Below are 26,752 nucleotides of genomic sequence, written 5' to 3'. Positions count from 1 at the left end.
TCTAAGTGTCATGTCTCAGGAGGATGCGAGGCAGGAGAGGGCTGTGGCTCAGGCAGGACAGACACCTTCCTGTGCACAAGGGAATTCACAAGCAGACATCCTGTAGCTCGTTTCTCTGAAATGAGGAGATTATGAGAAAGAAAAACGAAACTTTTTGTGCTTCCTGCTGAGATACACATTAAAATTGTCCTTTTGCTCCTTGATACAATTCTATTTATAACATTTATCACTAGTAATAAAGTACTGACGATATTCTCTTTGGGCCTGGCAGGGTGGCTCAGTTGTTTAGAGCATTACCAAGATACACGGAGGTTGTGGGTTTGATCCCAGGTCAGGGCACGTGCAGGAATCAACCAGGGATGCATTGGTAAGTGGAACAACAGGACAATGTTTCTCCCCTTCTCACATCAAGAAATACAAATTTCAGAAAATAACATCAGTTTATGGCAGGCTGGGATTGAAGGAACAAAAGATGTAAAAATAAATGGAAAGAAAGTAGATTACATCAGAAATTGTGAAAACCAAACTGAAGATCCCAGAAAGAGGGCAAGGGCCTGATGCTACCAGAGGGATCGGGCCGCCTCTGAATTCTCCCCCGGTGCCTGTTCAGCCTCTCCCTCTGCCCCCGGTACCCCGGGATGGTGAAGATTTAGGGCGGGTGCTCACAGACCTGTGGGTCCTGGTGGGAGGGGATGGACCAGTCTTGGCTGATCAGAGAGGAAGGGGCCTGAGGCTGGGCTGAGAGTGGCAGGAACCAGGGGAAGCTCACCTGTGTCCCTGCTTCTTGCTTTGTTGGCCTCTGGTGCCAAGTGGTGAATGGACAGTGACTGACACCTGTCACTGTAACTTTCCCTTCCTCTGATGACCCTGGGGACTCAAAGCATGGGAGAAGGGGGCCCATAGTAATAGTGCTTCCTCACACCAGACCCCTGACGCCAAGACTCCCAGGACAGGTCCCCCCACGTGGGCTCCCTTGGAGGACACTGTTTGTTGTCTCAGGTTTATCACTACAACCAACCAACATCTGAGAAGAAGTGAGGGTGTGTGGCCAGGGCTCAGGATTCGCACCCCTGGGAGGGTCTGTGCCCTTGTCCTCATGGGGCAGGGCCCAGATATTGTCCTGTGATGTCACCCCCTGGGAGGCATGGGACTCAGTAATCTGACAGCCCCTGTCTTCCATCTGTAAAGTCACCTGGGCTCAGAGGGGGGTGGTTGTGCCCAAAGCCTCTGATCCTGAGAGTGGCTGGTCAGAACTACTCACTCTCCTGACTACAGTTCATGGGTTAATGGCAGACACTGAGCTGATGTGCTGACAGGTGGCTGTGAAGCCCAGGGAACAAAACAGTGTCACTGGGCTAAGGGAAGGGGACACGTTGTCAGACACTTTGGTCGTCAGCGGAGGAGGGGTCTCCTGTATGTTTCAATGCAGGAGACTGGTGTTGTCTTATTTTGTAAGGGATAGTGTCCCCCTATGTTTTAGATAAAACTTTTATTCTTCTTATAAAAATTAAGATTATTGGGGTGACATTGTGTAATAACATTGTACAGTTTCCAGTGTACGATTCCCTGACCAATCATCTGTGTATTGCACTGTGTGCCCACCACCCACAGTCAGTTCTCCTTCTGTCACCTCACCTTTGACCCCCTTTATCCTTTACAGTCCCCTCCTTCCCCCTGTGAGCACCCCGCTGTGTCTGTGTCTGTGGGATTTTGTGTGACTCCTCCTTCTGGTTGGTGGGCCTGGAGCTGCTGTCACACAGAGGGAGTCTCAGGACCTGCTGAGCCCACTGCAGCCTGGCTGGTGGCCCATGCACTTAAGGGTTCAGGAGCCTCTCACTTCCTCTGTCTCTCTCAAAACAAAACTGTTTTTGGTTTTGCTTTCAAGTTGTATAACTTGAGGACAACCACAGACTTCTCTGTGGGGCCTCATATCTGAAAGGGTAAACGTGCAGAGGATGTGGGAGGGAAGCACAGGGTGAGGCAGAGTTCAAGGTCTTTCTGAGAAAACAGCACTTCCTGGTCCAGGTGTGTGGGTGCCACTGGCAGGGCCACCCTGGAGTCACAGTGCACTCACACAGAGAGGGGGTCTGTGCTTGTGCTGAGGAAGGAACAATAGGGGAGGCAGGAGAGATGGGGAGGAGAGGAGGAAGGCGTCTTCCGAGAGTCCGAGGGCGGCTGAAACAGTGTCCCACACACTGTGTCTCTGAAAGCCACAGAAACTTCTGTCCTAGGAGTCTTGCATCACAAGGTTGGCTGAACCCTGTTTGCTCTGAAGGCTCAGAGGAGGGTCCTTGCTGGCTGGTTCCCAGTTTCTCAAGGCATCTGGCAGCCCTTGGAAGTCCTTAGCTGGAGGCTGCTAGGATCGGATCTCTTGTCTTCCTCCTCTGACAAGGAAAACCAGGCAGCCCCCCACCACGCTGAGCTTGGACACCCCTCAGCTGAACACTCCAGTCCATCGCTCACAACCCCTTCCCTCCCCCCAACAGCAGACATGACTCCCCGACTCTCCCCCATATGGAACCCCTCCCCCTTTCTTCAGGGCTCCAATGACAGGGTCCTCACTCTCATCTGAGATCTCACCTTTAACAATCGTGTTCCCAGCACAGTCAAGGCCACCTCCACCTTTGTTCCCTTGCTTCTCTGAGTCCCCCAGTGCCTGTGGGTCCCCAACCCCACAGCCAGTCCACAGGGTGGGTGTTGTTTACAGCAGCGCCCACTTCCTGGAACCAACGCCAAGCCACTGAAGGAAAAGCTCCTTGTCACACATTTTGTTATGTTTTCAGTCCCTTTATTGAATTTATTGTGTGTGACATGGGAACCACAAGGATACAGGTGTCAGGTGTACAATTCTGCAACATGTCATCTGTCCCCTGTATTGTGTGATCACCCCCCAAGTCAGGTCTCCATCCATCACCTTTTATCCCCCCTGTACCTGCCTCCATGTCCCCCTCCTGCCTCCCCTGGGAAACCACCACACTGTTGTCTGTGTCCATGAGTTTTTTCTTATTTTTTATTTTCGGCTCAATCCATCGATCCCAACATCCACTGAGCTCTACCACTACTTCAAATGGCTGTCAGTGTGCCCTGTAGTAAATTCCTCATTTTACCATCAGGAATGGGAGCTAAGAGAGGTTAACTTATCCTCCCTGCAGAAAGCCGTGTCCCATCCTCAGATCCTGTGGATGTTACCTTATTGCTAAAGTGTCTTTGCAGATGAGGTTCATTCATGGTGGGGTGACTGGGAGATTGTCCTGGGCTCTCTGAGCGGGTCCCACATGGAATCGCAAAGGTCCTGAGAGGAGAGGCAGGACGATCTAAGGAGGAAGAAGCCATGTGATGATTCAGCCCAGACTAGAGTGACGTGGTCACAAGCCAAGGAATTCTGGCAGCTTCTAGAAGGGGGAGAGGGGAGAGGGATTCTCCCCTGGAGCCTCCAGAGAGACCAGCCCTGATGACACCTTCATTTTGTCTCTGTAAGACTAATTTGAGGCTCCTGCCCGCCAGAGCTCTAAGAGAATGTATTCATTTTCTCTTAGGCAGCTAGGTTGTTGGCACTTTGTTATGGCAGCAACAGAAACACGGAGGCTGACTGTTCATTTGTGGAGGAGTCAGGACAGTGGGAGCGGCCATTCCTTTCACTTCCTGTTGTTATTTCTGCGATGCTGTAGTAGGTTGTAACTTGGAATTCATCTAGATCACAACAGCAGAAAATGGCCTGAGCTCCACAAGGCGGACCCTGATAAAACATGCAGAAAAGATTTTTCATAACCCAACCTTTGAAAAATTCATATACATCCACTCGTGTGTGCATATGACATAAGCAACAAACAGAAAAAGAATAAAGAGAACCGTACAAAAGGAAGCTGCGGCTTTCCTCACACTCATGTCCTTGCTCTGACAGTGGGGAAGGAGCAGCATCCAGGGAGTGGGACACCAACTTCAGGAGTCACAGGTGCGGACCAGCAGCAGGGGGACAGGCAGCTCAAGGCAGAGCTAGAAGTGGACAGGAGCCCCTCATGAAGAGGAGCCTGGCCACATGAACGGTCAGGGTAGAGGTGAAACGACCCTCCTTCTGTCACAGTCTCCTAAAGGGGGATCCCCCTGGTGTCGGGGTCAAGGTGGGGCTGCCGTGTTCTAAGGGCTCCTCCAGACCAATGGCCTCAATGCTCTTCCCATCCCAGACCCGTGTCCCATCCCTGCGGCATCTGTGGATTCTCTCAGCCTCTTCCCTCTTCCCTTGGGGGACTGAACAGTGCACCTGAGCGTCACTCCTGCAGAGGGAAGGAGTTCCCCAGGAAAATATGCAAGGTGGCTCCTGGCAGGACAGGGTTCACTCAAGGATCGTGGAAAGTGACCTGAGACTGGACCAAGGGGAGACAGTTTGAGCAGGAGATGAGGTCCTGGCTGTGCTGCTGAGTCACATCTGTGCAGCTGGGTCAGGGTCAGCCCCCTGGGGAGTGACCTGTGGGGCTGCTCAGGGCCCTGTGCTGAGAGGGGCCCCTCTCGTGGGTTGAGGCTCTGTCAATGCTTCTTGAAATTTTTCATGATTTTTGAACAGAGGGTGTGGCTTCTTCCTTTTGTGCCAGACATGGCGAATGTCAAAGCTGGTCCTGCTCTGTGTCACTGTTGAAAGTCAGGAAACTGTTACCAGGCCCTTCACGGTGACCTGAGTCATTAGCTCCGACAATTCATCTCACACTTCAGACCAATGACATGTCATGAACACCCTCATTTCCAAATCTTGCTGCTTCCCTCCACGAGCAGCCATCCTACTGTCCCTTACTTCCTGACACATCTGCTCCTCCTAGTACATACCCGAAAGCTTAGATTTGACCCATCAAAAGCTCATTGTGTTGAACCAAAATATATAATAAAAACCAATATTTAATGGTGATGCAACAGACGACTGGAACGTCCTGTCCACAGTGAGAGCTCTGGCAGCCCACCTCTCACTGGAAACGGGTTCCAGAGCCTGTGGCATCTGTCTGCTGGGTGACCCTCAGATAGGTGCCTCCATGTGGGCCTGGGGTGGGGGAAGGCAGAAAGGGTGGGAGGGGAATTGCATTTGCTCCCTGGGAGCATCTGTACTTGTCAGACCCTGGGGCACGTTCAAGCTGGCAAGATCCATATGGAAAACCCAGAGGGGCTGTGTGGTTACAGAGACTTTTTCCCAAACCCCCTTCTTCCCTTCCCCATGCCTCCCAATGGGGTAGACCCCATTCGGCTCCAGATCTGGGTCCTGCGCTTTCTGAATGAGGAACTGAGACCCTTCTGAAAGACTGGACTCAAGCCCACAGCACATGATCACTAGCAGCACCCAAGGGTGCCCCAAGTCACCTGCTCGACTTCCTCCTTCCAGAATCACCTTGCTGTCACCCACTGTACAGGGAAGATGACCAGATGGTGTGCCTGGCTTTCTGGGCAAGGCTTGGGTCACTTGAGAAGGGCCTTTTCAATCCACCACTGTCACCCAAAATACTGAACATAGCTTTGGAAATTCTGCTGTGGGAGCGGGCATATCCACCCAACTTTGGAATTTGGCAAAACTGTAGCACCACCAAATTACGGGACCCTGTTTCTGTCTCTTTAAAGGCAAACAGATCCTCCACCGGCCCCACCCCAACCTCAGCTTCCTGGATCAGCACTTTCAGAGCTGTGAACTCTCTCCTCAAAGTTAAAGCAGAAGCAGCAGTTGAAAGACATTCTTTGGGGAGAACCCAGGAACTTCTCAGCAGGTTGAAGAGAACTTGAGCATGGCTGAGACCCAGCTGAGCCATAGGGTTGGGAGGGCAGTGGGGCCAGGGCAGGTGCAGGGGGTGGTTCTGGTCTGAGGAGGCACCAGGCACTGTGGCAGCCCCACAGTGGGAGGAGGGTGCTGTCAGAGGGTAGTGGTGGGGGGTGGGGAAGGGAGTGAGGGCCTGTGTTATTGGCACAATGTCCTGTGTCTCATACTGTTAGGACATGTGTGTGCTGATGGGGCTATCTTCATGCGTTTGTTGGTGTGATGGACCCTGAGGCTGCTGCTGAGCCTTCCTCGTCCCTTGATGGGAAACTCGTGTCCCCAGGGCAGGTGTTCAGGGCTGAAGGCCATGTAGAGACCAGGCCGTCCAAATGCCTCTGTTCACTGCCAAGATCAGGATCCCAGGTGGTGTGGTGACCCTCCAGGGGTGGCCCTCATCTCTGGTGGCAGAGGAATCTAGGACACAGGGTCTGTCACTCAACAGAGAGAAACTGGGGCCCCAACGTGTGCCGTGGGCGGTGTGGAGAATCCGGGGGGAGTGCAGGGCTCTTATGTGGGAGCAGCACAGACAGCCCCCACTTTCCCTGCGAGGCTGGTGTCCCTTCAGTTGTGGGTTCTGGGAGAGAGGGGGCGCCTTTCCCCCACCCCCCCACTCCCTGTCCTGCTAGACAGGTGAGGTTTTAGAGTTGGGGCCTAGAGGGAGTCAGGCAGAGGCCATTGTGGGCCCTGGTTGGGGGAAGGGCGGGAGGGAGGCAGAGGGACTTTCAACTGGACCCGTGGGCTGCCCAGTACCTGTGAGCACCGTGACCTTGAGCAAGTGTCTCAGCATTTTGGAGCCACATCATGTCCTTATTTTAAAAGTTAGCATAACAACCCCCAGCCGGGTGGCTCAGTCGTTTGAAGTGTCTTCCTATCCACCAGAAGGTTATGGGTTCAATCCCGGTCACAGCGCATACATAGGTTGTGGCTTCAGTCCCCAAGTGGGGCACGGGCCAGATGCAATGGATCCATGTTTCTCTCTCACGTGGACTCTCTCTCTCTCTCTCCTCTCTTTTCTCTCTAAAAATCAGTGACCATATCCTGGGGTGAAGATAAAAAAGTCAGAATAATAAAATGAGTTTCCTTGCCAGCTCTTTTTGAGGAGTAAATGCGATAATGCAAAAATATTTACCTGGGTGCTTGCTATGAAGTGTTCAGTAGTGGTTGTCTTACACCCAGACTAAATTTCCAGTTGTGGAAATTTTCACTGTTTCCTGATAAAGGGAAGGGTAAAGGGAACTTCCATCGCCCTGGACCAAGCTCCGACAGTCCTCCTTTGACGCCAGTCTGGTTTCACCTGTAGACTCGCTATTCCCTCCCACCCCACGTTATTTTGAAGCAGGTGTCAAACATTGCTTTGTTTACCAGTGAATATTTGAAACTGTTGAAAAATATTGCCATCCCCAGACTTCAAAAAGCACCTACAATTTTTATTCGAACGTGCATTTTTAAAAAGATTTTATTTATTTTAGAGAGAGGGGAAGGGAGAAAGAGAAAGGGAGAGAATCATCAATGTGTGGTTGCCTCTCACTCGCCCTACTGGGGACCTGACTCACAACCCAGGCATGTGCCCTGACTGGGAATTAAACTGGCGACCCTTCGGTTCACAAGCTGGCCCTCAATCCACTGGGCCATACCAGCTAGGGCAGCAACTAGAATTTTTAAAAAACAGTTACCACCTGCATTCAGATTTTGCTGATTTTCTCATAATTTTAAAAGTTGTTTGAAGTAGGATCCAAATAAGATCCATAAATCACAATTGTTCCATATCTCTGAAATATAATTTAATATGTCAGTTTCCACCTTTTCTGTTCCTTTCTGGGAGATTTCTCTGGGTAGAAAGGGGGGTCTCCTCTCCAATGGAATCGGGCAGTGTGTGTTCTGTCGGTTCCATCAAAGGTGTCAGCTTACCTGCTCCTCTCGTTCTAGCATTTGTGTGAATTCCTGTCTAAGGAGAGGCTTGGTCAGGTTCACTGATTTCAGGTGAGAACACTTCATAGGTGTAGCTGTAAACTCCCGTCAGAAGGCACCCGATGTCTGGTTGTCAATCTGTCTGTGACATTAATTGACACTAATGGCTGGCTGCCTTAGTCTCGTTAATGGTCACAAGTGATGACACTCAAGTGCTGTCCTTGTTTCTTCATGTATTGGATGGAACGGTCCCATGGAAAGAAAGCCGCCCTCAAGCTCTCTCTCATCCCCAGGAGGTGCAGTCAGTCGCATGAGAGAGACAGATAAACACCCCACCCGACTCCTCCCCTTTGTGTGTGGACGTGCAGAGCAGTGAGATGCTTTCTAGCAGATGCCCCAAGGAGAGACGGGCCACTTTGAAGAAGGCATTGCTATGACCCCATGGATTTCAACATACTGGATGCCTTCCCATTCACTGGAGTTATTACTGGTGTTCATATTACCCCATCTGGGCCCTGTTGGATGCTTAGTCCCTGTGACCCTGCAGTGGCCCTCAGTCCCTGTGATGAGGTGCTAGTGAGTGGTGAGCACCCCTGAGCTGTCAATGTAAATGACACAGTCTGAATAATTTGGCCTCTTTCTGAATTTTCTATTTTTGTTGGCCTGTTCTCTCTGTTTGTGCACCAGCCTTATACGGCTGTAGTTACAGAAACTACATGTTTGACTCCTCCTGGTAGAGGTAGTCCTCTCTCCTTATGCTTTTTCTTGGTGGTGCTTAATAAGTTTATTTTTTATTTATAAAAATGGAAAATAACCTTTATAATCCATTATTTTAACTTTAGAGAAATATTTATTAATTGCACTTTTATGAAATGTTTTAACCATGAGTCAGTGTGGAATCCTGTCAAATGTCTTTTCAGCATCTGGATAGTTTTCTTCTTCATCTATTAATGGGATGTGTTGTAAGAATTTATTCATGTTGAACCATCCTAGTATTTCCGAAATAAATCCCTGTTAACTATGGTGTGTACTTTTTAAAGTATGTAATAATATATTTAAGACTTTGTATTACTATTTCCAAATGAGAGACATCTGTGGCTTTATTTATTGGTGAAATCTTGGTTAGCCTTTGAGATCAACAATATACTTGATTCCTGGAAAGGACTGAAACTTCCCCTCCTTTTGTGTGTGATCAGGGACAGCTCAGGGAGCACTGAGAGAGCAGAGCTGTAAGGTGTGGGTGCGCTCCCCTGGGAGGGGCCTGTACCTGGTGCTCCTCTGTGGGAAAACTCTGTTGTTTCTTCCCCAGGAGTTGACCTGTGCCATCTGTCTGTTGTCACTGGGATCAGTATGAATAACTGACTAGTAAAAATTTTCAGGGAGGAAGAGAGGGTTGAAGTGGTCCTCACTTGCCTAAGTTGGCCCCTCCCCATCTCCTTTCCCTCCTCAGGGTGTTGCAGGAACCTGCACCCAGAGCCTCTTGACACCAGCATGGCCGGCCTTGAGGACAACACTCTGCGCATCGTTCTGGTGGGAAAAACCGGAAGTGGGAAAAGTGCGACAGGAAACGCCATCCTTGGGGATAAGATATTTACTTCTAGTATTGATTCCAAGTCTGTTACCGAGGACTGTCAGAAAGGAGGGGGGTCCTGGGAGGGGAGGAAGCTTCTTGTTGTGGACACCCCAGGGCTCTTTGACACCAAGGAGAAACTGTGGAGCACCTGTAAGAAAATCAGTCAGTGTGTCCTCTACTCCAGCCCCGGGCCTCACGCCATCATCCTGGTTGTAAGGCTGGGCCGCCTCACGGAGGAGGAGCGCAAAACACTTGAATTGATCAAGTTCATCTTTGGGGAGCCCGCCATGAAGCACATGATTGTCTTGTTCACGTGCAAAGATGACTTGGATGGTCAGTATCTCAGTACGTATATAGCCAAGGCAGACAAGGGCCTAAAAACCGTCATCACAGAGTGTGATTTATGCGTCTGTGCCTTCAACAACAGAAGTAAAGACGAGGCTGAGAAGGAAGCTCAAGTGCAGGAGCTGGTGGAGCTGATGGAGGCAATGGTGCAGGAGAATGGAGGGGCTCACTTTTCGGATCCCATCTACAAGTACACAGAGGAAAGATGGGAACACATGGGAAAGGAACTGAACAAAATCTCTGCTGAACGAGCAGCTAAGGAAAAAAAGGTAAAAGAGAGATATGATAGAAAAGAAATATCGAAGCAAGAAATGGAGAAGCAGATGGCGTCCATAGAGAAGGAATATGAAATCAAAATGAGAACCGCTAAGGAAAAAGGTGAAGGAAATATACTGAAAAGTATTTTCCAATGGATTTTAGAAAAGTTTTCAAATAAATGGCGTGAGTTCTGGGAGTGACCCGAATTTTATTTTTTTTCTTAATTTACTCTGATTTGTCAGTGTGGTAGATTGTATTTTCCAGAGATGGCTACAGCAATACCCTCCATCCCAGCTCTGCATCTTGTACCCTGTGCTGTTGCTCCTTCTGTTGGGTGATGGGGACTCTCTTCCCAGTCCTTGGAATTCCATGGACTCTGACTGCTTTGACCAGTAGTGGCTGGTCTGACTTCTAAGTTAGACGGGGACAGTCCTGCCTTGTTCTCGGGGGTACATGCCCTCAGAAGGTTGCCCTCGTGCTGTGAGGGAGCCCACGTTGCCCATCAAGAGGCCCCAGGAAGAGGACCGGAATCCTGGCCCCATCCCCTGCCTGCTCTCCCATCTGTCAGCAGAACCACCTGGCCACCGTGCAAGTGTGGCCACAGGGCGGTGGGCTCTCCAGCTGCCAGCAGAGCCGCGTCAGGGGAAACCGCAGACAGCAAAGCTGGGCCATCCCCACTGCGTCCTGCCCAGTTCGTAGATTCATGAGAAAAATAAATGATGTTGTTTGAAACCACTAATCTTTGGGCTGTTTTTTTTTGTGCAGCAATAGCTCACCAAAGCATCTTCGCAGCTCGTCCCCCCTGTCCCCACAGTGCCAACGCAGTTAAGGAGTGACTGCTGGGGACAATCAGGCCAGAATACACTGTGTAGAGTTCAAACACTGAATTTAGGAAAGCCAAATAAAGAACCCGTGTATGCCACGTGTCAGCCTGTTTGTGGTGCTCATTTTCTCCATCCACGTGTATGAGCTCATGGTCAGTGAAGAACAGACCTCTTCAGCAAGACAGTTCTGTGGTCCACAGAGGCCCGGGAGATGCTAAATCCTTATTGTTTTTCTCTGTGTTCTTGTTAAGGGGCCATCCTAATATGAAATGTACCTGACTGTAACTTGAAAATATATTCTGTGCCAAATATTTTTCATTTGTCTCTGCAGATCCACGCTTTGCCTCCCTCACCCTAGCTCTGTGCCCCAGGAGGCTGACCTATGTGGGTCACATTGTTACTGAACTCAGAGGGTTCTCCTCCTGGGGAGTTCTGTTCAATGACGAGAAATGGCTGTCACAAGGTAGTTTTATTTCCGTGTAGCAAGTGAAGGAGACAGGAGATACACATTCCAAGATTCTTTCTCAGCTGTGGCTGGTGTGGCTCAGTGGATCGAGTGCCAGCCTGTTAACCAAAGGATCGCCAATTTGATTCCCAGTCAGGGCACTTGCCCGGGTTGCAGGGCAGGTACCCAGTAGGGAGCAGGTGAGAGGCAACCACACACTGATGTTTCTCCCCTTCTCTCTCTTCTTCCCTTCCCTTCTCTCTAAAAATAAATAAATAAAATCTTAAAAAAACCCACAAACCAAAATTCTCTCTCACAGAAGGGAGGTGGAGCCAGTGCTGCTGCGCACTGACTGGTCAGTGGCACATGGGCTTCCTCTTTGCATTTGGCTGCACCTACCTGGTGGGGCTTGTGCCAAGTGCATCCTGCTTACAGCTGGTGTGTAAACACTGCACTGCATGTGAATGTGTGGCAAGAAGAGCACTGAGTGAGAGCAGCCTCGACCCAGAGGCCCCTGTCCTATCTGTCCACGTCAGCGGGTCCCCTGGGTCTCTGAGTCTTGCTGGGCTCCTGCCAGTGGGAAGTGCGAGCAGGAGGCCTCTTTGGGGCAGAAAAGTGAGGTCGGGGTATTTGCTCTCCCGCCTCCCTCCCTGCAGTGTCATCTCTGACCTGCTACAACTAGAAGCTGAAGGTCACGCCTCTTGTACCCATCCGCACTTCTGGATTCCAGCTCTCCTTCTCCCCCTCAGGGTTAGAGTGTCATCTCCTCACTGCTACCAGCAGTGTCCCCTGTCACTTGCATACCCTGTGTCCACCACCTGTAGGAAACCCCTGCACTCGACTCCCCCCAAGTACCTCATTAGAGGGATCGATCCATCTGAGCAATACCCACAGTTGCTTCTCTGTCAGACACACCCTGGTCTTTACTGTTGTATTTTGAAAAGTCCCCCCCAGTGACTTCTGACACCAGAAACATTTCTCCTGTGATCTGAACTCTGTCACTGTCCAAGCAGAAAACTGTGCGTTCATACCTGATGAGTGTGCTAATGTATCACGTTCACTGAATGACATGAGGATAGAAGTCAACACCCTGGGGGATCTGACCCTCTGCCCGGGGCACTTGCTAAGTCAGTGGTTTGGGTGATGGGGTTCTGGGTGTAGAAGGTTGACCCTGACTTTGGGACCTCACTTGTGTTTTCTCTCTCATGGGACTGCAGTGTTGCTGTGGCATCTGTGAGCAGACACCAAACAGGTCACCTCCGAGCGTGTGAAGCTCCTTCGGCCCTCTCAGGGCCCACTGCAGAAGAAGGGGGTTATGTGTAATTGTACAGGTGGTCATCAGGGGTGGGGTGCCAGTGAGAGGTGGGACAAGGGTCTCAGCCTGGGCACTTCTTCCTAAGCACTAAAAGGCTGCACTGTGTTGAGCAGAGGAGCTGAAACAGGATGAGCTTGACCTGGGACGTGACTGATGGTGAGCCCGCTGCAAAGAGGGGCTCAGTGTGGAAGTGCCAGGACGGTGGGTGTGGGTTAAGGCGGAGCCTCTCCTGAGAGAGGCGGGGCTTTGGAAGTCATTTCTCTGTGTCCCCCACTTGTCACTCATGGGAGTAGACCTGTTTCTTCTACCAAGAAAGAAGTGTCGCTTTGGCTCTGGGTGTGGAGTGGTGAACCCACTGTGTCTGTTACACTGGGGAGGTCATGGGGAGGATGTGACCTCCAATCAACCTGGAACATAGTCCCAGGCTCCCTGCCCCCTCAACCCATCCTCAGATTTTGTGGCAGCTTCCCAAGAGCTGCGTCAGGGACACAGCCTTGAGAGAGTGACGTGTTGTTGAGACCATCTGGATGGTGCAGGTGACTCAGCCCAGCCAAGGGATCTATACACACTCTTCAGACCTGGCAGGTGCACAAAACATTTGTCCTGGGACCACCCACGACAAGCCTTGTGAGTAAGTTTCCAGGCTCATTAAACAGCCCCCTGCCCATCTGCACTGGTCTGCTGCTGTCCGGGGACCCTCCCTGCTCCATGGGAAGCCTAGTTTCAGATTACTCCTGGGAGGTTTCAAACCAACACATGTGTGTTTAAAAGAGGAGTCTCGTCATGGCTGGTGTGGCTCAGTGGGTCTTGCACTGACCTGTGATCCAGAGGGTCACCGGTTCGATTCCCAGTCAGGGCACATGCCCTGGGTTGTGGGCCAGGTCCCCAGTAGGGGTGGTGACAGGCAAGTACATGTTCACATTTTCCTCTGTTTCTCTCTCTCTTCCCCTCTGTCTAAAAATAAATGAATAAATCTTTAAAAAAAAGAAAGAAATAAGAGTGGTTTCATCTACGTTTATAAATAAATGTGAAAAATTGAGTGGCTACACCTACGGTTCTCAAGTTCTTACTTCCTATTAAAAAGCCTGCTGAGAAAAAAAAAAAAACAAAGAATGAATGAGAAAGGGAGGGGGGAGGGGAAAGGGGGGGATTGGAGGAAAAATAGAAGGTGTGGGGGGGGGGGGGATGTATTGAAAATACTATTTATTAAAAGCCTGCTGATTTTCTAAGATTCTTCCTGAATTGGGACTTGGAGTCAACAAATGGCCATGCTGCAGAAATTGTCAGCATCTCCTGCGCCCGTTCTGAAGACTCAGCTCTCAGGCAGCGTCTCAGCCCCTCAGTGTTCTGCATATTCCACCCAAAGTCAAGTCCTCTTCCATCGCCGCACATTTGAGCCCCTTCCCCTCTCTGTCTTCCCCCGACCCTGCGTCCCCTCGGGTACCACCCACCAGACTTGTATCTATGAGCATTTGTTTGTCTGATTTTCTTGTTTGTTCGCTTGTTGCTCACTGTTTTGTACCCCACCTTTGAGTGAAATGATACGCTTCTTGTCCCGTTGCCTCTGACTCATTTCACTTGTCCCGATTCTCCCCAGATCCATGCACGTTGTGGCCAATGGCACTGCTTCATCCTTCCCTTGGCTGAGTGTGTCCCACTGAGCACATGTGCCACGTCGCCCTCGCCCAGTCAGACGTCAGAGGGCACTCAGGTTGTTTCCATGCCTTGGCTTCCGTGAGTAAAGTTGCAGCGAACAGAGGGTGCATATGTCTTCTTTAAAAGATTGTCTTTATTTACTTTTACGGAGAAGGGAAGAGAAACATCAGTGTGTAGGTGCCTCCTGAGATCCCCCAACAGAGGACCTGGCCGGCCACCTAGGCATGTGCCCTGACTGGGAATCGAACCCAGGACCTTTTGGTTGCAGGCCGATGCTCAATCCACTGAGCCACACTAGCCGGGGCACATTTTACATTTTTTAAAAGGTATGAAATATGGCCATTGTTCACATGTCTTTTTGGCGCAGTCCAAGTCACATATGTGCGTTGTGGAAAGAAAAGCATTTCTCTCTTGAGTAAGTTTTCTGGTGTTGGTACGGTCTCACTCTGGATCAGTGCCTGACTTTTCTTCTGCGGTTTTCAAGAAGACCCCCTGCAGTTCATTGACCCTTCTGATTTGAGAGGGGTCAGCCCATCCAAGAGAGTGGGCAGTGTGGGACCAGGGTCCTCCAAGCAGTAAAAATCGGGACGAGGAAGTGGTGAGCTGAAGTTGCCCCAGAGGGCGTCTGAGGGGTTGGAGGTGAGGGGAGGGCGCTGGTGGGCTCCCCAGAGAGTGTCGAGGGTTTTCTTGCTTCTGGAGGTGGGCCTGCAACACTGAATTTTCGTCTTAGAACTGCTCTTGCTGGGTCCCATCGATTTTGGGTTGTTGTGTCTTGGCTTGCATTTGTCTCAGGGTATTGTTTGATTTCTTCCTTAATCTCCTCATTAACCCCTTTATTGTTTAGTAGCCTGTTATTCAGTCTCCGTGTATTTGTGTGGTTTTTCTGTGTTTTTTTTTCCTTCTTCTTGATTTCTGGTTTCAAACTACAGCGGTCAGAGAAGATTTTTGTTATGATTGCAATTATCTTAAGTTTATTAAGATTTGCTTTGAGTTTCAAAATGTGGGCTATCGAAGAAAATGTCCCATGTGCTTTGGAAAAAACTGTGTGTTCTGTTGCTCTCGGGTGAGGTGCTCTGGACACATGCATTAAATTCATGGGGTCCAGTGTACCAGGGAAGGCTGTGGTTTCCCTGTGGAATTTCCACCTGAAAGACCTGTGGTTGATGCCAGGGGAGTGCAATACCCCCACCACGACGGCATTGGTGCGCATCCTTCCCTTCCTGTCAGTCACTATTTCCCCCCACACGTGGGGGCTCCTGTACTGACTGCATAACCACTGACAGGGGTCCCGTCCTCCTGCTGGGCTGACCCCTTTGTCCTCACGGGACAGCCTTCTTTGTCCCCAGCACAGAGCGTGTTGTGAAGCCTACTTTCTGTGCAGAGCCCTCTTACAGGAGTCAGTGTGGACAGCTCCTCCCCTCACTTCCTCTCTCCTCCTCTTCCTCCTCAGTGTCGTCTCTCAGCTCAGCCCTGGAAGTCAGAGACCAGAGCAGGACTCAGATTTTCCAGGTAGAGGAACGCGGGTGATCCTGTGTATGTAGGGGGAGGACACGGGGGATGTGGAGCATCGGGGTCCCCTCGCCCCCTCCCCCTGGGATCCGCAGTAAACGTCCCCTCAAACTTGCTCTCAGTGTGGCTTCTCCTCGCTTCCTGTCTCCTGTCTCTGCTGCCTGACTTTGGGTGTGATCTGCTGTGAAGGCTGAGCCCTGCAAATTCACACCTCCTACAGGTTTGCTGCTCAGAGTGTATTAGTACAAATAAATGATTGCTTTCATCTCTCACAGAATTTATAAACACACTTGAAGCTTTCTGGGGTGGAGCTGGGTGAGGGGGCAGGTTGGGCTCTGAGGGCAGCTGGTGGGCAAGGAACACAGGGAGGTGTCAGGAGCGGGGGCTGCCACACCCAGGACCAACTGTGACTGTGGCGAAAGCAGATTTCATGAAGAGGTGCTGGGTTTCTCTTCTCAGTTTACAAGAAGGGGTTTTCTACTCCCTAGCTCTAGGGGATAGAGACATAAGTCTTTCAAAAGGACCATCTGTCTTTCTAATTGTTTCAAGTGTGTAACTGAAGGCTCCTATCAGAGGAGCCTGCCCTTCCCCACTTGCATTTTCAGCCTGTCCCGGGCAAAGTCCGCTCCACTCCCAGTTCTTCAAACAACTCTGCCCACTGCCAAACATGTGTAGGCAGCGAGGAGACGAAATACTTACACTGAGATGCTATGCTGCTATGATAGGGAGCATTGATGAATGAGGAAGCGCACCCTTTTTCTCAGATGTACGCTGAACAGCAAGGAAGCAACAATCATAGAGAGTTTTGATCAATTTATTTATTTAACAATATATGTTGTGAAGAACTCTGTGTCCAGTAATGTACTTGTCCCAGGTCATAAGGAAATACAAGACTGAACACTCCCCTGGAGGGCCCATCGTCACTAAGCTTACAACTGACCAGGGCACAGTAGAGAGAGCGGATGCAGAACTCCTGATGGAGATCTGTGCTCCCGGGGGGCCCCCAGGAGCACTGGGAGAGCCAATGGTGAGGGGCCCTCAGTGCAGCTGTCCTGTGTGTGGTGGTGGCATTGTGGGGACAGGTGTTGGAGAAAAATAACCAGGTTTTAGGTTAAAAACAGTCTGATTGTAGAGGAGAAGCGGGACTGAGGATGAGAGGATGGGTTGGGGCTGTGACAGGGAGACCAGTCCTAGTGGCCTGGCTTCATCTGTGGTGGGGGCAGGGACACTTCTGCATGTTTTGAAGGTCAAGTTCGTGGGATGGATGAGCAAAACGAAGGAGAGACTCGCTGTAGGACTCTGCAGGAGCCCTGGGCTGAAGGCCGAGGCCATGCACTGAAGATGGGGAAGGGAAATGGGATCATCCTGGTGACCTGAAGGCAGGACTGGCTGGACAGCAGCATGGTCAAGGGTTTCCTGGGGCCAGTTCTGTGTGAGATGCCCATGAACTTGCCCAGTGGAGAGGCTGAGTGGGATATGAAAGTTCAGAGTTCTGGGAGGGGAGAGTGTCTAAGCTACAGATAAAGTTCAAAGGGCAGTCAGAGCAACAAGTTCCTGAGGGGACACAGGACGGGTGCCCTGAAGCCGCACTGAGGCAGCTCCTGAAGCCTGTGTGTTTGTGCAGAGAAAGAGCAGGAAGCAAAGAGGAGACTGACCAGGGGAGTGGAGCAGAAGTGCTGGGAAGGAGGAGGAATCAAGTAGCCAGTCCAGGGGAAGAGGGGCTGCTGGCTGCAGGAGGTGTGGTTTGCAGTTACTCTCCATTTCCCTGAAATGAGTTGTGTTTCTCACCCACAGGAACTCACATGACGATGGCAACTGCATTCCCCAGCTTGAGTTTTACTTTCAGTGAAACTGAAACCGGGGCCAGCCAAGGTGAGAAAGGGCTTGGGCTCCCCAGGCCAGGCTGATGGAGGGGACCTGGTGGGGGCTCTCCTGTCCTGTCTGCCAGTCCCCAACTGAGCAAGACCCAAATACCCCCAACCCCATTTCTCATTTTGTCTTCATCGACTCTGCTCTTTCTTTGTGTTTGGCTCTCTACCGAGGCCCCTCCTGATGTGGCATCACTGCTCAGAGGAAGAGAGGTTAGAGTGTCCTGAGTGATCCAGGCTTGATGAGGGTTCTTGTCTCCTACTTCCTAACTTGTGCGCACATCAGGAGGGCTTGCTGTAGCCTCTCTGGGTGTTTCTCTGCCCCTCTCTTCGGCCCTAGAGAGGGTTGGGAAGGAGGAATGTGAGAGCAATTGAGTTTTTATTCAGGTTTCTATTTATTCAGATGATAGGTTCCTGTGATCTCAGCCAGACTCGCTCATGTGCACAGTGGTAAGTTAGTGGTTCAGTACAGAATTGGATAATCTTTTTTAAAAATTAAACGTAATGGGCTGAGTTTGGTTAATAACACTATAGAACATTCAGGTGTACAATCCTATTGTCCATCATCCGTGTACTGCATCCTGGGCTCACCACCCAAAGTCTTGTCTCCTCCCATCGCCACACATTTGACCCCCTTTATCCTGTTCACTGCCCCACCCCCGGACCTCCCTTTTCTTCTGGTCACCACCACACTGTTGTCTGTGTCCATGAGTTTTGTTTTTTTCACCTGTGGCTTCCTATTTTATACTCCACATGTAAGTGAAATCATGTGGCTCTTGTTCTTTCTTCATGTGACTTATTTCATCTAGCATGATTATCTCAATATCCAGAAACTAGATAATTTTGAATTGGGTAGTCCCATGGAGGTGTCCAGTAGTGAGTAGGCTCTCAGGCCAGGGTGACAGGGATAGGTGGGCCTTGTCCCTCATCACCCAGCAGGGGAGTCCAGCCTCTTCCCCAGGCAGCTGCAGGTCTCTGTGGGGCAGGAGGAGACAGCCAGCTCCAGGCATCTGCACATTTAGGACCCACGCTGGCATCACGCTCCTACTGCCCTCATGTCCACAAAAGTCACACGGCCCATTTGGATTCAAGGGGTGGGAAATGACTCAGTCTTTATGGGCAGGGCTGCAGAGCCACATCCCAAAGAGGCACATGTCCCATGGGAACAGTCCATGTCCACAGCAGCACTCTGTCACATAGATCGCCATGTGCCCTCAGCATTGGCAGACTGCTGCAGGGTGGAGCTGGCCTGTGCTGGCCTTCTGTTTCACCTCCCAGGACTTTTCTGCTCCCTGTGTGGTGACAGCTGATGCCCTCAGGGTGTCCCTAGGTGGAGTCTTCCACTGTGATGCTAATGTACAGTGCTCCGAACTCCCATCCACATTCCCCTTGTTGGTAGCCATCCTGTGTCCCGTGTTCTCAGCTTCTGGAAACTTACTCTCTCACCCCAGGATGCTGGTTATCTTATCAAATGTGGGAAACTCACCCACAGGGGAGGTTTGGCTACTCCCTGGATTAGCAACAGCTTCCCCACAGGAGTGTGTGGAAGATGGGGAAGCACTACTGATTTGTGGAAGCCAGAGATGGGGGTTCTGCGAAATCTCCCCTCTGTTTGATGGATATTTTGAAAGAGCATCCCAATTACAGAACAGACAGAAGGGGCCATGTTGGAAACATGGAGGACAGTTAGGGGAGAGCTGAGTCATGGATGGCGATGTAGGTTGGGCTGGTGTGATTGTCTTCTACATGGAGAGAAGTGGTCAGACTGTGGATGGAGGCAAGAGAACTTGCTGGTAGGTTGGATCTGAAAAGCAAAGGGAAGAGAGAAATCAAGGGAGATTCCTAGACTTTTGTTCTGAGGGCCTGGGTGAAGGTGAGGATGTCTCTGACAGGGAACTGCAGTTATCACTTATGTGTCCAATGTCATTGGTGTGACCATGTGGGCATGGACTCTGAGCAGAGATGGTGGCTGTGGTACAGGGTCCCTGTGCAGGCCTCAATCTCACACAAGGGCTGCACTGAGGGTGTTCTTTTTCGGGAACACACGCCCTCAGGTGTGGGGGTCAGTTGTCTTGTCTGGTCCCGGGCTGTGCTCACCAAATCCGGAAGCTTCCACTGTGAGACCCATTAAAGAGAGAAGCAGAGATCTACTAAACAGAAGTGGGGAAAGTCCTCTACAGATGACCTGGTGTTTAACCTTCAAGGTTATTTTGAAAATATCGTTCAGTTGTAGGCTATGCTGCTCTGTTATTAACCTCCAAGTTTCCTAGATGGTAGATACACCTAAGCAAGTGAGACTAAGTGTATAAATCTAGTGATGCTAATCTGTATGAGTTGTTATTATTATTATTTAGGTATCAAGGGGTTGTATTTATAGCAACTGTAGGCAATTGTCAATGATTTCTGGTTGTAAGTCTTCAACATGTTAATTTAATATAGGAAAACTACACTGTTTTCTACACAGTTTTAATTTTAAGTGAGGTGTTTTGTGCTTCTCTGGGTCACAGTCCCTGATAGGAGGGCTGTGTATGTGACATGTAAAGGGACTCCTTCTTTCCGCCCAGGTATACTGCTCACCTTGCAAAGTGGGAGGGTCTAAATCACCCTCCTCTGTGGTTTCTTCACAGGAAGAAAAGTTCCCTTGTGACTATGATGTGGGGGTGAAGGGCTCTTCTGCTGTGACGTCCCACAGTCAGCTTTTGTGTCACTTCCTTGGCTTGGGAGGGACAGCTCCTACAATGGCTCAGAGCTCTCACTTACACCCTTGGGTGCCCTGCTTTGTGGACCCTAAGCTGTCAAGATCAGAGTGAGCAGCCCATGGGACTCTGGAGATGTGCCCGGGGTTCTCCGAGTCCTGTAGCAGGAACACGGGGCCCAGGGCTTCCTCAGAGCTCCTGTGGTGCAGGGGTGGCTCATGGGACAGGACATGAGCAGGCAACAGAGACAGGCACTGGCAGGTGCGGGCCTGCAGGGGAAATGCTGGAGGTCAATCCTAACACTGTGGCTTTGTTTCCTGATGTCCCAGGGCTTGGAAACCAAGACCCCAGAGAGTCACAACTGAGACTAGTCTTAGTGGGTAAGACCGGAGCCGGAAAAAGCGCCACAGGGAACAGCATCCTTGGGAAGAAAGCGTTTCATTCCAGCATTGCAGCAAAATCCATCACCAAGGTCTGTGAGAAAGGGAGCTGCATGTGGAGTGGGAGAGAAATTGTGGTGGTGGACACACCTGGTTTTTTCGACACCGAGGTGCCAGATGCTGACACTCAAAAGGAGATTGCTCGTTGCATCCTCCTGACATCCCCGGGGCCTCATGCACTGCTCCTGGTGGCCCCACTGGGCCGGTACACAAAGGAACAGCAAGAGGCCATGCAGAAGGTGCTGAGGATGTTTGGTCCCACAGCTAGGAGATACATGATTCTCTTATTCACCCGGAAGGATGACTTGGATGGTGTGGAGTTCTATGATTACATCAAGGAAGCCCCAGCATTCATTCAGGATCTGATGAAGGAGTTCAAGGATCGCCACTGTTTGTTCAATAATAAGGCAACAGGGGCTGAGCAGGAGGCCCAGAGGGCACAGCTGCTGGACCTGGTCCAGCGCATGGTGATGGAGAACGAGGGGGGATTCTACACTAACGAGATGTACCAAAGGGCGGAGGAGGAGATTCAGGAACAGATCCGAGCAATAGAAGTGCAGTGCAGAGCTGAGCTGGAGAGGGAGAAGAAGCAGATAAGAGAGGAGTATGAGGAGAAAATCAGAAACCTGGAGGATAGCCTGGAGCGGGAAAGGAGAAAGGCAGAAATGGAGAGGGTGTTGGCAGAAAGGGAAAATTGCTACCTTTCCAGGCAACGTAATGCCAGGGGGGAAGTGGAGGGTCAGAAAAGGCTACTTGAGATCATCGTGGGAGCTTTGAAAAGTGCTAAACTGCAACTTGCAGAGCTGTTCAAATTCTCTAGAAAAAAATGAAAATCTGTCTATATTTCTTGCACATTTCCAGGTGCTCCATCCCAACAGAACTCATTCCCCAAAGTCAGAGCACCCTGTTTCTGTCCTTCAGGCTCTCGGGACTAGGGAGGGCGCAGAGTTCACTGCTGGCCATTGGTAGGCATTTGATTGATTTCACAGGGGAGGGGCATGTGCCCAATCTGTAAAACTCTAAAGCAGAATGTGCAGGTGCCCCGTGTGACCTGATCTCTTTCTCAGACACACAGAAAGGAATGGAGGAAGCCAAAGTCGGAGACCCCAAGCTTGCTCTGTTTATTCCTAGTAACTGTTTTTCCTCCAGATTCTTTCTAGGTTGGCAAATAATCTCTGTGGCTTCTACTCCTTATTTTTGCCTTTACAACTTCAAGGATTATTTTTCCCATGTGGTTAGTGAAATTGATTCTTTGCATGAAGTAATCTATAATTAGAGATGCCTATAGAATTCTTTGTGATGAACATGAAGTTGTTGAATTGCATTTTTATGAAAGGACTGAGATTGTTCTTTATCATTGGCCCACTGAAGTACAAAGACTTGTCTGAAGAACAGATCTCAGAACTCAGTGAAGTGAAATGGCAAAAAGGACAAATGACACAGATTCACAGGGAAGAGAGCATCCTTTGGAGTGTTAAGATGTTTCTGTAGAAACTCTCTGACCAGCCTCAACACGAGCATGTTGCTGAATGACTAGCCCTCTCCTTTTCTTGGGAAGCCAACTATTGCCCTTGCACCTCCATCTCCCTGCACCCTGATGACTCCCTGCTGGGAGGGTGGTCCGCACACTGCTGCCCCACCCTCTGGACTCTTTGCATGTTGTTACTATAATAAAACTTTTCTCTTCCCTCATATTTGTGCAAAATGAGAAATCTGTTACCTTAGGAAAGGTCACTAGTACTTCTTCAAAGAGCACAGAGATGAATTTCACTTTTTGCTAAAAGCTCAAGATGGTTTTGGAGCTTGGCTAGTCTATCCCCTAAGAGTTCTCTCCTTGTCCTTAACCCCCTTCTGCCCGTCAGAGACCACATTCTTCTTGGATTTGCTCATAAGGTGCCTGGAGAAACTATGTGTAATCAAGGTTCCTGAGACCTCTGTGGATTTCCTGGTTACAAATGAAATCCTTTTAACATATGGATAACAGTAGTGCAAATCTATCCCTTCTCTCCTGGGGACTCCTATCCAAGTAATTTCTAGGAGTCCCCAAAGCACATTTTCATGTTCAAATGACACATCCTGGTGCTCACACACCCAAAGGAAACTTCAGGGGTCTGCCTGGAGAATGAACCAAGGGACCACAGTGCAGGTCAGGTCCGGTCACCACTGGCCAAAATGGAGGGAGGACAGTCTGGTTTCTGTTTTGGAGAAGTGGTAATAATAATAAGAAAAAATGATTTCACATCCTGAAAGACACCAACCACTTTGACTTTGGCAGAAGGGGATAATTTATGAAGTTCCCCTTCCTCTTGGGTTATAGGATGAGCCCTTGTTCCTTCTAGGTGGAAAACCATCAGCTTGATGTAGTAATGCCTGGTGCTGCCTGGGGGACCCCTCCCGTGACTTCCAAAATCTCAGGGACAATGCCAAAGGCTACAGGAATCTCCATACGTGCTGTTACTGTGCTACCAGAGATAGAAGTGAACTGTAGGTCTGCATGACCTGGACACGATGGACAGAGGACAGTGGCACATGACTGAGAGCTCAGAGGGAAGCACCAGGAGGGAGGAGCTCAGAAAGTGCTTCTAAGAGCAACAAGGGCTTGGGACTGTCCTTGCTGTGAAAGTCTTACTCAAGCCAGGGTTCACCAACTCTCCACAGGGTAAGGGGAGACATATTTTGTGAGGGTCTCATAGACCCCAGGGATTTAATACAAAGTGGGAGTAAAGAAAAGTAATACTTTGTTCCAAGCACACCAGAGTCAAATAGGTGAGTCGTATTGGTGTTTTGGATGAGATGGAAACGTTTCCATAGGAAGGTCAGCCACAAAGTGAATTCTCACGTGGACTATGCAGCTGTGCTGAATCCTCTGTCCTACACATGGCACCACAGGTGGTCCTACTGTGTTCTCTGCAACACACAGAAGGAGCCAGGGAATGTTCCTCATCAACCCATTGCTGATAGGTCCCTGTCAGGGTCTGTCCCTGCAGTCTGAAGCAGATACTCCCACCAAGAGGGACTGGTATCAAACAGCAATTCAATTTCCCATCTGACAGGTTCAAAAGATATGAACAAACCTATAGCACCCATTGAATTTTCCTCCCCGAGTTTATGACATTCTTCCTAGATTTGGGGAATTCTTTAAGACACAATATTATTTGGGCAGATTTTATATCTCATTTCCCCTACAGTTCTAAAGTAAAACACTTGGGAAGGGTTGGCAGGTGGCAGGGAGGAGATGGGGGTTGCCCTGAGGAAAGAGGAGGAGGAGAAGGAATGTGATGGAGACTCGTGTGAGCAGGGCTGGACCACCAGGTTCAACCCAAGTCCTCTCTGGGAGCGGTGTGAATGCTTGTGGGAGTCTGGAGGGGAAGCATCAGAGGGAGGAAGTGAAAAAAGAAACCATCAGGAGAAGAGAAAGCTGAAATGAAACAAATCCCTGCTGGAATCAGTTTGGGAAGGTAAGGTAAGGTAAGGTAAGGTAAGGTAAGGTAAGGTAAGGTAAGGTAAGGTAAGGTAAGGTAAAGAAAGGAAGGGGGGGGGGGGGAGGGGGAGGGAAGGGAAGGGAAGGGAAGGGAAGGGAAGGGAAGGGAAGGGAAGGGAAGAGAAGAAGGTCAATTGAGGTGCAACCCCCATATGTTTCCTAGGACAGGCACCCTGTCCAGCTGCATCCTGGGGCACTGGGGCTCCTTAGAGCACTGAGACGGAAAATGTAATTTCCTCAGTGTTGTTGTTTGCTTTGTCTGTGTTTCTCCTTTCAGCCAATGAAGGGACATTGTTTACCTCTTCCTTCTGTTTTTCTTTCCCTCTTTTCCCTGACCCAAGGCAGCAATGTTGGGTTCTCAGAAGGGAGGGGAAATCTATATGGATGTTTTAGCCATCACCTCTCTGTGACTTAGGATTCAGACATTTAAAGAAATTCTTCACCTGAGGATGTGTTTATTGATTTTAGACAGATCAAAAGTTAGGGTTAGAAAGAGGGAGAGAGAGAAAGCATCCATCTGTTGCCTCCCCTATGTGCCCACTGGGGACCAAACCCAAAATCTTCTGGTGTACAGGATGATGCTCCAACCAATTAAGCTGCCGGGCAGATCCAGAGCTTTTATCTTTTTTTTTTCTGTGATTGGGGAGGACCAGGTGCTCCAGAGTCAGCATCGTTGGGGAGCAGACATTCCACTGGACATTACCAGTAGATGCTGGTCAGTGCGGTCCTCCCTCTTTGTTGGGCCTTTCAGCATTTATGGTTGAAACTATATATGTGCATAGCATTCAAATACATATTGTCGATTGTAAAGATAACTTGCAATTTTGAAAATTTTAAATTAGTTACTTTTTCACATTATTAAAACTGTCTTGCCTTCTATGGGCAACTGTTTGATGGCTTCATGCACGATCTTTCATGTTCAGTATGCTGTAAAAGCGTTTTGGTCTTTTCTTAACATTTTTCTACAAAGCTTCCCATGACCAAAGTAATCATTTCTTTTACCATCTCCCCATTTAAAAGTGTTTTTTAAAATATTTTATTTATTTATTTTTTGTTGGGAACCGCCCTGCCTAGTTTCAGGAGCTATACCCCCCATGTCCCCCCCCACCCAAGGCTAAGGCTGAGTGAGCAACCTTTGGACCATAAACCACTAAGGAGACAAAGCTTATCTCCCTGGCAGGAGGTCCACTTCTTTTTATATAACTGGCCTCCAGTGCTTGATCAGTTAACTAATGAAAGGTAAGATTCCTCAAGGAAGGATTGACCTAAGACAAGCACAATCACATGGAAGCCCCAGGGAAGGACTTGGGGGGGGGGGGCTATGAAGAAAGAGGGTAATGGACCCTCACCCCTCGGCTTTGACGAAGCCTGACTCCCCTGAGTCTGGGAGAAGTCTTTGAAAATTCCTTGGCTATTTGCCTCCTCTGCCTGACTTAAACCTGAAACAGTGACAGAGGGTGGTGCAGCCCTGTGCTTGGAATGGTGGGCTTCTTGGGTGATTAGGCCTGAGAAAGAATATGTAAAATCTTGTAGAGCCTGCTTTGCTAAGAATGCTCTTAGTTAAATGATAAAGGCCCTAGCAGAAAATGAGTTTGTTTTCCCAAAGTTTTCTGGTAGACCCTGACTTAGAAGAAGCCCCAATAGTTCTTTGTATGCTATCTACTGTTTACTGCCTGAAAATGATTAATAAGTTGTACCTGAACTCCTGCATACACACACACAAAACCAATAAAAGCCTGTCTAGGCAAGGGTCGGGATGCTCTCCCCTTGAGAGGGTGGTTAGGCCATTCTGAGGCACTCTTCCCTTGAGAGAATAGCCAAGCCATCCCTTTTCCTCCACAGGGCTGGCTAGTCCATGTGAATTTGTCTTGATTTTTTATCCATAATTTCATGGGCACTTCAGGCCAGTGCATGCATCAATTTTTAGAGAGAGGGGAATGAGGGAGAAAGAGAGGTAGAGAAACATGAATGTGTGGTTACCTCTTGGGTCCCCCCAAACAGCGACCTGACCAGAAATCCAGGTGTGTGTCCTGTCTGGAAATTGAATCAGTGACCCTTTGCTTCTCAGGCCATCACTCAATCCATTGAGCCACACCAGCCAGGGCTGGCTGAGGTTCTATTTTCTGTAACTGTAAAAGGTAGGGCATCAATGGTGCATAAATGGGGAGAGAGGAAGCAATGGTTGAATGTCATAGAGATCTTAGAGGACTTGCGTTGTGATGGACTATTCACTGGAGGTGGAATGTAGGTTAAAGGTGCATACTGTCAATCATGGAGCAACCACTGGGAAACTAACATGAGGTGCAGCTAATAAAGCAGGAGATGAAATACAGTGAAATTTTAAAATTGACCAAAAAGGCTGAAAAAAGGGACAGATGGGACAATAGAAACACATAGCAAAATGATGAATTCAAACCCAACCATATCAGTAACTGTGTTAGATGTAGATCATCAAATGCTCCCATTATAAGACAGTCAGGTTGGGTTTAAGGCAAGACCCAACTGTATGCTGAGTGAGGAAACCCCTGGGGGCTCCTCCCCACATCCCAGCAGCTTTATCACTGTCCCTGGGGGACCTTGGACTCACTCCCGCCCCAACCAAAGGGCAAGAATCACGTGTTTCATTGCTCCCACTGGATGCTTTGCTTGTCT

At 49.6% G+C, this 26,752-nt stretch overlaps 2 protein-coding genes across 4 annotated transcripts in view; both read left to right on the top strand.

The window, feature by feature from the left end:
* The first annotated feature begins 9,121 nt into the window (after positions 1–9,121).
* On the top strand, positions 9,122–10,605 carry LOC119039223 (GTPase IMAP family member 7). Its single transcript, XM_053671965.1, has one exon. It carries the CDS (start codon positions 9,182–9,184, stop codon positions 10,064–10,066), a length of 885 nt encoding a protein of 294 aa, XP_053527940.1. The 5' UTR covers positions 9,122–9,181; the 3' UTR covers positions 10,067–10,605.
* Positions 10,606–15,529: 4,924 nt separating this feature from the next.
* Positions 15,530–26,752, top strand: part of LOC119039254 (GTPase IMAP family member 4-like) — a 33,776-nt gene continuing 22,553 nt past the window's right edge. The window contains exons 1-3 of one of the 3 annotated variants that reach the window (XM_053671876.1): positions 15,623–15,707; positions 17,408–17,487; positions 20,509–22,311. In XM_053671876.1, the coding sequence (XP_053527851.1) occupies positions 15,664–15,707; positions 17,408–17,487; positions 20,509–21,449 (1,065 nt within the window). In that variant the 5' untranslated portion in view covers positions 15,623–15,663 and the 3' untranslated portion in view covers positions 21,450–22,311. The other 2 variants (XM_053671875.1, XM_053671874.1) reach the window with 2 other exon arrangements.

The sequence above is a fragment of the Artibeus jamaicensis genome, unplaced genomic scaffold, assembly GCF_021234435.1.
Source record: "Artibeus jamaicensis isolate MK-2021 breed Jamaican fruit bat unplaced genomic scaffold, CSHL_Jam_final contig_718, whole genome shotgun sequence".
Lineage (NCBI taxonomy): Eukaryota > Metazoa > Chordata > Mammalia > Chiroptera > Phyllostomidae > Artibeus > Artibeus jamaicensis.
This window is presented reverse-complemented; position numbering and strand designations above follow the sequence as displayed.